Genomic DNA, 13,423 nt, shown 5'->3' with positions numbered 1-13,423 from the left:
TTATACACACTGTACCAGTACTGAGTCAATGTGCAGGGGTACGAGGTAATAACATGGCTTTATACACAGGGTACCAGTACTGAGTCAATGTGCAGGGGTACGAGGTAATAACATGGCTTTATACAGGAAGTACCAGTACTGAGTCAATGTGCAGGGGTACGAGGTAATAACATGGCTTTATACACAGGGTACCAGTACTGAGTCAATGTGCAGGGGTACGAGGTAATAACATGGCTTTATACAGGAAGTACCAGTACTGAGTCAATGTGCAGGGGTACGAGGTAATAACATGGCTATATACACAGGGTACCAGTACTGAGTCAATGTGCAGGGGTACGAAGTAATAACATGGCTTTATACACAGGGTACCAGTACTGAGTCAATGTGCAGGGGTACGAGGTAATAACATGGCTATATACACAGGGTACCAGTACTGAGTCAATGTGCAGGGGTACGAGGTAATAACATGGCTATATACACAGGGTACCAGTACTGAGTCAATGTGCAGGGGTACGAGGTAATAACATGGCTATATACACAGGGTACCAGTACTGAGTCAATGTGCAGGGGTACGAGGTAATAACATGGCTATATACACAGGGTACCAGTACTGAGTCAATGTGCAGGGGTACGAAGTAATAACATAGCTGTATAGACAGGCTACCAGTACTGAGTCAATGTGCAGGGTACGAGGTAATAACATGGCTGTACAGTATAGACAGGCTACCAGTACTGAGTCAATGTGCAGGGTACGAGGTAATAACATGGCTGTACAGTATAGACAGGCTACCAGTACTGAGTCAATGTGCAGGGTACGAGGTAATAACATGGCTGTATAGACAGGCTACCAGTACTGAGTCAATGTGCAGGGTACGAGGTAATAACATGGCTGTACAGTATAGACAGGCTACCAGTACTGAGTCAATGTGCAGGGTACGAGGTAATAACATGGCTATATACACAGGGTACCAGTACTGAGTCAATGTGCAGGGGTACGAGGTAATAACATGGCTATATACACAGGGTACCAGTACTGAGTCAATGTGCAGGGGTACGAAGTAATAACATGGCTTTATACACAGGGTACCAGTACTGAGTCAATGTGCAGGGGTACGAGGTAATAACATGGCTATATACACAGGGTACCAGTACTGAGTCAATGTGCAGGGGTATGAGGTAATAACATGGCTATATACACAGGGTACCAGTACTGAGTCAATGTGCAGGGGTACGAGGTAATAACATGGCTATATACACAGGGTACCAGTACTGAGTCAATGTGCAGGGGTACGAGGTAATAACATGGCTTTATACACAGGGTACCAGTACTGAGTCAATGTGCAGGGGTACGAGGTAATAACATGGCTTTATACACAGGGTACCAGTACTGAGTCAATGTGCAGGGGTACGAGGTAATAACATGGCTTTATACACAGGGTACCAGTACTGAGTCAATGTGCAGGGGTACGAGGTAATAACATGGCTTTATACACAGGGTACCAGTACTGAGTCAATGTGCAGGGGTACGAGGTAATAACATGGCTTTATACAGGAAGTACCAGTACTGAGTCAATGTGCAGGGGTACGAGGTAATAACATGGCTTTATACACAGGGTACCAGTACTGAGTCAATGTGCAGGGGTACGAGGTAATAACATGGCTTTATACACAGGGTACCAGTACTGAGTCAATGTGCAGGGGTACGAGGTAATAACATGGCTTTATACAGGAAGTACCAGTACTGAGTCAATGTGCAGGGGTACGAGGTAATAACATGGCATTATACAGGAAGTACCAGTACTGAGTCAATGTGCAGGGGTACGAGGTAATAACATGGCTTTATACACAGGGTACCAGTACTGAGTCAATGTGCAGGGGTACGAGGTAATTGAGGTAGATATGAACATATAACTAGGATTAAGGCATTAGGATAGATAATAACCAGTAGATAGTAGAGTTGATAACCAGACCGTATAATTGCCTCGAAACTGAACCGAAACTAATTTTACACATATAAACAAAATGAAATAAATGAATGGGATGATGACGATGGGGGAGAAAGGGGGAGTTGATGCCTCAGGGGAAGCAAACAATGCATAATTATCACTAATTGTGAAGGAAAAACATGGTGGGCCATTCTATTGTAATGATCCATTGACATTTTAAATCTCTACATGGTATGTAGCCTCTATCGGGACCACCAAATCCAAGTAGTCTTATGGTTTTGGTGGTGCCCATGCCCCCCCCCCACCACCAAGCGAAACCTTGAGACAGGAGAGAAGAACGGACTGTTTTTGGCAGATTATCAGCACAAAATGTCATCACTGAGAGCGCAGGCTCAAGCGAAATCAGCAACGCACAAGCTTTCGTTGTTTATGCTCCAACAGATAACGGACTATTTTTGACTGCGGTCATAGCGACACGCTTATAATGATGTTTAGGCTACTGATGTGTTTTATCATTTGACTTGTCGTCTTGCTGACCGCGGGTCTTTGTGGTCTGTGCGTTTTGTTTAGTGTCGTTATAGAAGGAAGCAGTTACCGCGTTCCAACACAAACCCTTTCCTCTTTCACAGTTGTCGCGTTCCAACACAAACCCTTTTCCTCTTTCACAGTTGTCGCGTTCCAACACAAACCCTTTCCTCTTTCACAGTTGTCGCGTTCCAACACCAACCCTTTTCTCTTTCACAGTTGTCGCGTTCCAACACAAACCCTTTCCTCTTTCACAGTTGTCGCGTTTCAACACAAACCCTTTTCTCTTTCACAGTTGTCGCGTTACAACACAAACCCTTTTCTCTTTCACAGTTGTCGCGTTCCAACACAAACCCTTTCCTCTTTCACAGTTGTCGCGTTTCAACACAAACCCTTTTTCTCTTTCACAGTTGTCGCGTTCCAACACAAACCCTTTTCTCTTTCACAGTTGTCGCGTTACAACACAAACCCTTTTCTCTTTCACAGTTGTAGCGTTTCAACACAAACCCTTTTCTCTTTCACAGTTGTAGCGTTTCAACACAAACCCTTTTCTCTTTCACAGTTGTCGCGTTACAACACAAACCCTTTTCTCTTTCACAGTTGTAACTAAGGCGAATGTCGTGTGTTGAACACTTGACTGTTTTTACATTTCCTACGGTAAAATAAACTCATGAAAATGCTTGTGATATTTAAACGATGTATTTTTTTTAATGTCACCGAAGACCTTCAAAAACACAACCAAATTGTGTTTTTTTTGGAATAGCATATATGAAATGCATTAATTACACTATTAGCTTGAAGGGGTTAGTGTTAATCATTTGATTAGTTCCGTGAAATAGAACTGATTCGTTCTGGGCCGCTCCATACAGACATCAAATGATCCCACTGATTAGTCAGCCTACCCAAACGCTACCTCCATGGCCTTCAGTTTCTTCCTGGGGTAGGCTGTGTAGCGAACAATACAGCAACGACAGAATCCACTTTCAGTCGTCAAAAAGCAACGATTGGGCCTGACTAAGTATGAGAAGACGAGTGGCCGGGGATGTGTGGTCAACCATTCATAAAACACATCACCCGTTAATGTAACAATGTTTCTATATCTATCCATTATTACAACCTACGCTGCAACACTGTTGCAATGTGCAACAATTCCCTTTCATTTTATATCGACCGAACAATCAGCTAGTTTTTTTGACATCAGAACAACAAATAGCCAACACCTTTCAGTAGCTTTCCAGAATGTTCGATGGCTACAAAGGTGCATCACACCAACACCACTATACTCCTGCACTGCCTCGCCTCTACCTGATTTCTGATGCTGGGGGCGTTGGTCCTGCGTCCACTGCCGCGCTAGCTGGCAAACCCAACTTACCGTGTTTTTCTTGTGCACCATTTTGTCCAGCTTTTTAGCAATGCGTTCGACCTCGTGGTCTTTCGCCATTTTACTTGTATTTTTTTTTGTAGCTGCTCTTCTCTCCCGTTACGGATGAACCTCCATTTATGTTGGAAAAAACCCTCTATCGTCTCTTTCCTTTCCCTCACAGTCCCCAACCCATCCACTTGTTTCCTCACGGCGCGCGGGTTCCTACGTCTTCTTCTTTCTTCAATTATGGCAGACTATACGTATTGGTGTATTGCCGCGCCACCTGCTGTACGGGGTATGGAAACAGCACATTCATTAATGAATGATCCAATATTCATTTCGGGAAGAGGGGTTGGGAAGGGTGGGGGCTCAACATCATACAACAACAACAAAAACACGCATTCAGACACAGTTGAAATCACGTCTCTAAACAGGCTCAGGTGCCTGTGAGGGCTGAGCGTTCATCAAAAGGACTCCTCCGCTCAGCCACGCCCACAAATGACGCCTATTTTCTCAGACTTCCTCTCTGTTTGTGCTGTGGAGTTGATAGCCAATGTCATTAAAACGCTACAAAATCCACCTTCTTAACATGTAATATGTCAGGACCCCTCTGTTGACAAGGAAGAGTATCTGTTGTATCCTACTCATACTACCATTACTTCCTTAAATTCTCTCCCTTCCAGGAGTCATTACTGGACCATGCTTATTCTCAACACCTCAGTCTACTTCACCCTAACAGAAAACGTCAAATAAATTTGTGTGCTTTTTCACCACCACAAGTGCATCATTTAGGCTCAGCTGGCATACGATATGATCTACAGTCGTATGTCCACTTGACACATTATCAACTATTATGCATTTATCACACTGCATGGGCTTGTGCACGAATACTCTAACAGGGTATCTCTAAAAAAAAAACATAAATACAAGTGAGAAGGGAATGGATTGAGTGGGCGCCCTCACTCCACCCACCATGCGGGTAAGTCAGTGCCCACAAAACACTTGATCCAATTATTTGAATATATCCTTTGCTTTTACTTCTAAAGCAAACCCACTCTTAGGCGCCCTGCTTTGAAGATCCACAGACACACACAACACAAACCGATATCTTCTTGAGGCGCTGAGCACGCTCCTTTTGTTCCATAGATATACACACTCACACAAACAAATTTTTAAAATGAGCCCACTTCTCTTCACTCTCATCAACAGTCTTATTCAATGTATCCACAATTGTTAACATAGATTTAAATCAGATATCTCAGGAACAAACATAGACAAAATGATTTAATGAATAGAAAAAGTGATACAAAAAATGTACCACCGACTACCATCTATATACCACTATTATATACCACCATCTATATACCACTATTACACACCACCATCTATATACCACTATTACACACCACCATCTATATACCACTATTACACACCACCATCTATATACCACTATTACACACCACCATCTATATACCACTATTACACACCACCATCTATATACCACTATTACACACCACCATCTATATACCACTATTACACACCACCATCTATATACCACTATTACACACCACCACCTAACATCTATATACCACTATTACCCACCACCATATATATACCACTATTACACACCACCACCTAACATCTATACCACTATTACACACCACCATCTATATACCACTATTACACACCACCATCTATATACCACTATTACACACCACCATCTATATACCACTATTACACACCACCATCTATATACCACTATTACACACCACCATCTATATACCACTATTACACACCACCATCTATATACCACTATTACACACCACCATCTATATACCACTATTACACACCACCATCTATATACCACTATTACACACCACCATCTATATACCACTACTACACACCACCATCTATATACCACTATTACACACCACCATCTATATACCACTATTACACACCACCATCTATATACCACTATTACACATCCCCATCTATATACCACTATTACACACCACCATCTATATACCACTATTACATACCACCACCTAACATCTATACCACTATTACACACCACCATCTATATACCACTATTACACACCACCATCTATATACCACTATTACACATCCCCATCTATATACCACTATTACACACCACCATCTATATACCACTATTACACACCACCACCTAACATCTATATACCACTATTACACACCACCATCTATATACCACTATTACACACCACCATCTATATACCACTATTACACACCACCATCTATATACCACTATTACATACCACCACCTAACATCTATACCACTATTACACACCACCACCTAACATCTATATACCACTATTACACACCACCATCTATATACCACTATTACATACCACCATCTATATACCACTATTACACACCACCATCTATATACCACTATTACACACCACCATCTATATACCACTATTACATACCACCACCTAACATCTATACCACTATTACACACCACCATCTATATACCACTATTACACACCACCATCTATATACCACTATTACACACCACCAACTAACATCTATATACCACTATTACACACCACCATCTATATGCCACTATTACACACCACCATCTATATACCACTATTACACACCACCATCTATATACCACTATTACACACCACCACCTATATACCATTATTACACACCACCATCTATATACCACTATTACACACCACCAACTATATACCACTATTACACACCACCAACTATATACCACTATTACACACCACCAACTAACATCTATATACCACTATTACACACCACCATCTATATGCCACTATTACACACCACCATCTATATACCACTATTACACACCACCATCTATATACCACTATTACACACCACCATCTATATACCACTATTACACACCACCATCTATATACCACTATTACACACCACCATCTATATACCACTATTACATACCACCATCTATATACCACTACTACACACCACCATCTATATACCACTATTACACACCACCATCTATATACCACTATTACACACCACCATCTATATACCACTATTACACATCCCCATCTATATACCACTATTACACACCACCACCTAACATCTATATACCACTATTACACACCACCATCTATATACCACTATTACACACCACCATCTATATACCACTATTACACACCACCATCTATATACCACTATTACACACCACCATCTATATACCACTATTACACACCACCATCTATATACCACTATTACATACCACCATCTATATACCACTATTACACACCACCATCTATATACCACTATTACACACCACCATCTATATACCACTATTACACACCACCACCTAACATCTATACCACTATTACATACCACCACCTAACATCTATACCACTATTACACACCACCATCTATATACCACTATTACACACCACCATCTATATACCACTATTACACATCCCCATCTATATACCACTATTACACACCACCACCTAACATCTATACCACTATTACACACCACCACCTAACATCTATATACCACTATTACACACCACCATCTATATACCACTATTACATACCACCATCTATATACCACTATTACACACCACCATCTATATACCACTATTACACACCACCATCTATATACCACTATTACATACCACCATCTATATACCACTATTACACACCACCATCTATATACCACTATTACACACCACCATCTATATACCACTATTACACACCACCATCTATATACCACTATTACACACCACCATCTATATACCACTATTACACACCACCATCTATATGCCACTATTACACACCACCATCTATATACCACTATTACACACCACCATCTATATACCACTATTACACACCACCACCTATATACCATTATTACACACCACCATCTATATACCACTATTACACACCACCAACTATATACCACTATTACACACCACCAACTATATACCACTATTACACACCACCAACTAACATCTATATACCACTATTACACACCACCATCTATATGCCACTATTACACACCACCATCTATATACCACTATTACACACCACCATCTATATACCACTATTACACACCACCATCTATATACCACTATTACACACCACCATCTATATACCACTATTACACACCACCATCTATATACCACTATTACATACCACCATCTATATACCACTATTACATACCACCATCTATATACCACTATTACACACCCCCATCTATATACCACTATTACACACCACCATCTATATACCACTATTACATACCACCATCTATATACCACTATTACACACCACCAACTACCATCTATATACCACTATTACACACCACCATCTATATACCACTATTACATACCACCATCTATATACCACTATTACACACCACCATCTATATACCACTATTACACACCACCACCTATATACCACTATTACACACCACCATCTATATACCACTATTACATACCACCATCTATATACCACTATTACACACCACCATCTATATACCACTATTACACACCACCATCTATATACCACTATTACATACCACCATCTATATACCACTATTACACACCACCACCTAACATCTATACCACTATTACACACCACCATCTATACACCACTATTACACACCACCATCTATATACTAACATCTATATACCACTATTACACACCACCATCTATATACCACTATTACACACCACCATCTATATACCACTATTACACACCACCATCTATATACCACTATTACATACCACCATCTATATACCACTATTACACACCACCACCTAACATCTATACCACTATTACACACCACCACTATATACCACTAACACACCACCATCTATATACCACTATTACACACCACCATCTATATACCACTATTACATACCACCATCTATATACCACTATTACACACCACCATCTATATACCACTATTACACACCACCATCTATATACCACTATTACACACCACCATCTATATACCACTATTACATACCACCATCTATATACCACTATTACACACCACCATCTATATACCACTATTACACACCACCATCTATATACCACTATTACATACCACCATCTATATACCACTATTACACACCACCATCTATATACCACTATTACACACCACCATCTATATACCACTATTACATACCACCATCTATATACCACTATTACACACCACCATCTATATACCACTATTACACACCACCATCTATATACCACTATTACACACCACCATCTATATACCACTATTACACACCACCATCTATATATATACCACTATTACACACCACCATCTATATGCCACTATTACACACCACCATCTATATACCACTATTACACACCACCATCTATATACCACTATTACACACCACCATCTATATACCACTATTACACACCACCATCTATATACCACTATTACACACCACCATCTATATACCACTATTACACACCACCATCTATATACCACTATTACACACCACCAACTAACATCTATATACCACTATTACACACCACCATCTATATACCACTATTACACACCACCATCTATATACCACTATTACACACCACCATCTATATACCACTATTACACACCACCATCTATATACCACTATTACACACCACCATCTCTATATACCACTATTACACACCACCATCTATATACCACTATTACATACCACCATCTATATACCACTATTACATACCACCATCTATATACCACTATTACACACCACCATCTATATACCACTATTACACACCACCATCTATATACCACTATTACACACCACCATCTATATACCACTATTACATACCACCATCTATATACCACTATTACACACCACCAACTATTACCAACATCTATATACCACTATTACACACCACCATCTATATACCACTATTACACACCACCATCTATATACCACTATTACACACCACCATCTATATACCACTATTACACACCACCATCTATATACCACTATTACACACCACCATCTATATACCACTATTACACACCACCACCTATATACCACTATTACACACCACCATCTATATACCACTATTACACACCACCATCTATATACCACTATTACACACCACCACCTATATACCACTATTACACACCACCATCTAACATCTATATACCACTATTACACACCACCATCTATATACCACTATTACACACCACCATCTATATACCACTATTACACACCACCACCTAACATCTATACCACTATTACACACCACCATCTATATACCACTATTACACACCACCATCTATATACCACTATTACACACCACCATCTATATACCACTATTACACACCACCATCTATATACCACTATTACACACCACCATCTATATACCACTATTACACACCACCATCTATATACCACTATTACACACCACCACCTAACATCTATACCACTATTACACACCACCATCTATATACCACTATTACACACCACCATCTATATACCACTATTACACACCACCATCTATATACCACTATTACACACCACCATCTATATACCACTATTACACACCACCATCTATATACCACTATTACACACCACCATCTATATACCACTATTACACACCACCATCTATATACCACTATTACACACCACCATCTATATACCACTATTACACACCACCATCTATATACCACTATTACACACCACCACCTACCACCATCTATATACCACTATTACACACCACCATCTATATACCACTATTACACACCACCACCTAACATCTATACCACTATTACACACCACCATCTATATACCACTATTACACACCACCATCTATATACCACTATTACACACCACCATCTATATACCACTATTACACACCACCATCTATATACCACTATTACACACCACCATCTATATACCACTATTACACACCACCATCTATATACCACTATTACACACCACCATCTATATACCACTATTACACACCACCATCTATATACCACTATTACACACCACCATCTATATACCACTATTACACACCACCATCTATATACCACTATTACACACCACCATCTATATACCACTATTACATACCACCATCTATATACCACTATTACACACCACCATCTATATACCACTATTACACCACCATCTATATACCACTATTACACACCACCACCACCATCTATATACCACTATTACACACCACCATCTATATACCACTATTACACACCACCATCTATATACCACTATTACACACCACCATCTATATACCACTATTACACCACCATCTATATACCACTATCTATATACCACTATTACACACCACCATCTATATACCACTATTACACACCACCATCTATATACCACTATTACACACCACCATCTATATACCACTATTACACACCACCATCTATATACCACTATTACACACCACCATCTATATACATCTATATACCACCATCTATATACCACTATTACACACCACCACCTATATACCACTATTACACACCACCATCTAACATCTATATACCACTATTACACACCACCATCTATATACCACTATTACACACCACCATCTATATACCACTATTACACACCACCATCTATATACCACTATTACACACCACCATCTATATACCACTATTACACACCACCATCTATATACCACTATTACACACCACCATCTATATACCACTATTACACACCACCATCTATATACCACTATTACACACCACCATCTATATACCACTATTACACACCACCATCTATATACCACTATTACATCTATATACCACTATTACACACCACCATCTATATACCACTATTACACACCACCATCTATATACCACTATTACACACCACCATCTATATACCACTATTACACATCCCCCATATACCACTATTACATCCCCATCTATATACCACTATTACACACCACCATCTATACCACTATTACACACCACCATCTATATACCACTATTACACACCACCATCTATATATACCACTATTACACACCACCATCTATATACCACTATTACACACCACCATCTATATACCACTATTACACACCACCATCTATATACCACTATTACACACCACCACCTATATACCACTATTACACACCACCATCTATATACCACTATTATACACCACCATCTATATACCACTATTATACACCACCTCCTGCACAGTTCTATGTATTCCTTTGACCCTCCTGCACAGTTCTACGTATTCCTTTGACCCTCCTGCACAGTTCTACGTATTCCTTTGACCCTCCTGCACAGTTCTACGTATTCCTTTGACCCTCCTGCACAGTTCTACGTATTCCTTTGTCCCATGACCTCCTGCACAGTTCTACGTATTCCTTTGTCCCTCCTGCACAGTTCTACGTATTCCTTTGTCCCATGACCTCCTGCACATTCCTCACATGTCAGAATATCCCTCCTACACACTTCTGCAACCTGACCATAAGCTTGGCATGTGAAACACCTTAGTGGGCTTAGAGGCACCAAAGCTATTTTGGAATATTTTGGCATCCAAAAATGCGGTAATATTGCGAAATATTGGTGCTGAGGGTGCTGTAGCACCCGGGTAAATAACAAGTAAACATTTCTCAGCCGAAATCGTGCACTGGGCCTTTATCACTCATGTAAGAGCGGAGTGGAGTATTGTGGAGTTGCAAACAATGGGCTGAATAACACATCCGTGTGTTCTGTATGTCAGCAGAGCATTACAATGGGCTGAACAACACATCCGGCTTCAGGAACAACACATCCGTGTTTCTGTATGTTGCATTACAATGGGCTGAATAACACATCCGTGTGTTCTGTATGTTGCATTACAATGGGCTGAACAACACATCCGTGTGTTCTGTATGTTGCATTACAATGGGCTGAACAACACATCCGTGTGTTCTGTATGTTGCATTACAATGGGCTGAACAACACATCCGTGTGTTCTGTATGTTGCATTACAATGGGCTGAACAACACATCCGTGTGTTCTGTAACAAATACTTTCAAAAAGCTGTAATTTGTATTTTCAAAATGCTAAATACTTTTCAATACCATTTCTTCATAGCGATTCACAACTTTGTGGCCCTCTTTCACCCTACATTGGTTTCAAATGTCTGATGGCGGTGTGATAATAGTAGTGTCTGCGAAATTACCTAAATGTAAATGTATACATTCATGTTAAAAGTAACAATTGCAAAGCATCCTGAGCATTACTCTGATGAGCCACATCCCGAAACAAGAACAATGACAATACCCAGTGTGCTTTGCAGTTGTTAATTTTCATTTCCATTAGATTTGAATAATTTAGCAGACACTCTTACATTCAACTAAGGTAGATAAACAACCATTTACAATACAAAATTTACAACAAATTAGACAATACAACATTTTATTTTAATTAAATACAGTACTTTGCAAAAGAACGCTTATAAGAAATCCCACTATGCCCTCAGATGAACCATCAAACAGGCAAAGCATCAATACAGATTAACCATCAAACAGGCAAAACATCTATACAGGATTAAGATTGAATCCTACTACACCGGC

At 39.8% G+C, this 13,423-nt stretch overlaps 1 protein-coding gene across 1 annotated transcript in view; it reads right to left on the bottom strand.

Moving 5' to 3' along the window:
• Positions 1–4,074, bottom strand: part of LOC115126578 (transcription elongation factor A protein 2-like) — a 44,892-nt gene extending 40,818 nt beyond the window's left edge. Inside the window, exon 1 of the mRNA XM_065020968.1 lies at positions 3,844–4,074. Coding sequence (XP_064877040.1) covers positions 3,844–3,912 — 69 coding nt within the window. The 5' untranslated portion in view covers positions 3,913–4,074. The remainder of the gene's footprint in view (positions 1–3,843) is intronic.
• Between the last annotated feature and the right edge of the window lie 9,349 nt (positions 4,075–13,423).

The sequence above is a fragment of the Oncorhynchus nerka genome, linkage group LG7, assembly GCF_034236695.1.
Source record: "Oncorhynchus nerka isolate Pitt River linkage group LG7, Oner_Uvic_2.0, whole genome shotgun sequence".
Lineage (NCBI taxonomy): Eukaryota > Metazoa > Chordata > Actinopteri > Salmoniformes > Salmonidae > Oncorhynchus > Oncorhynchus nerka.
The sequence above is the reverse complement of the archived record's forward strand: the minus strand, read 5'-3'. Positions and strand labels throughout refer to the sequence as shown.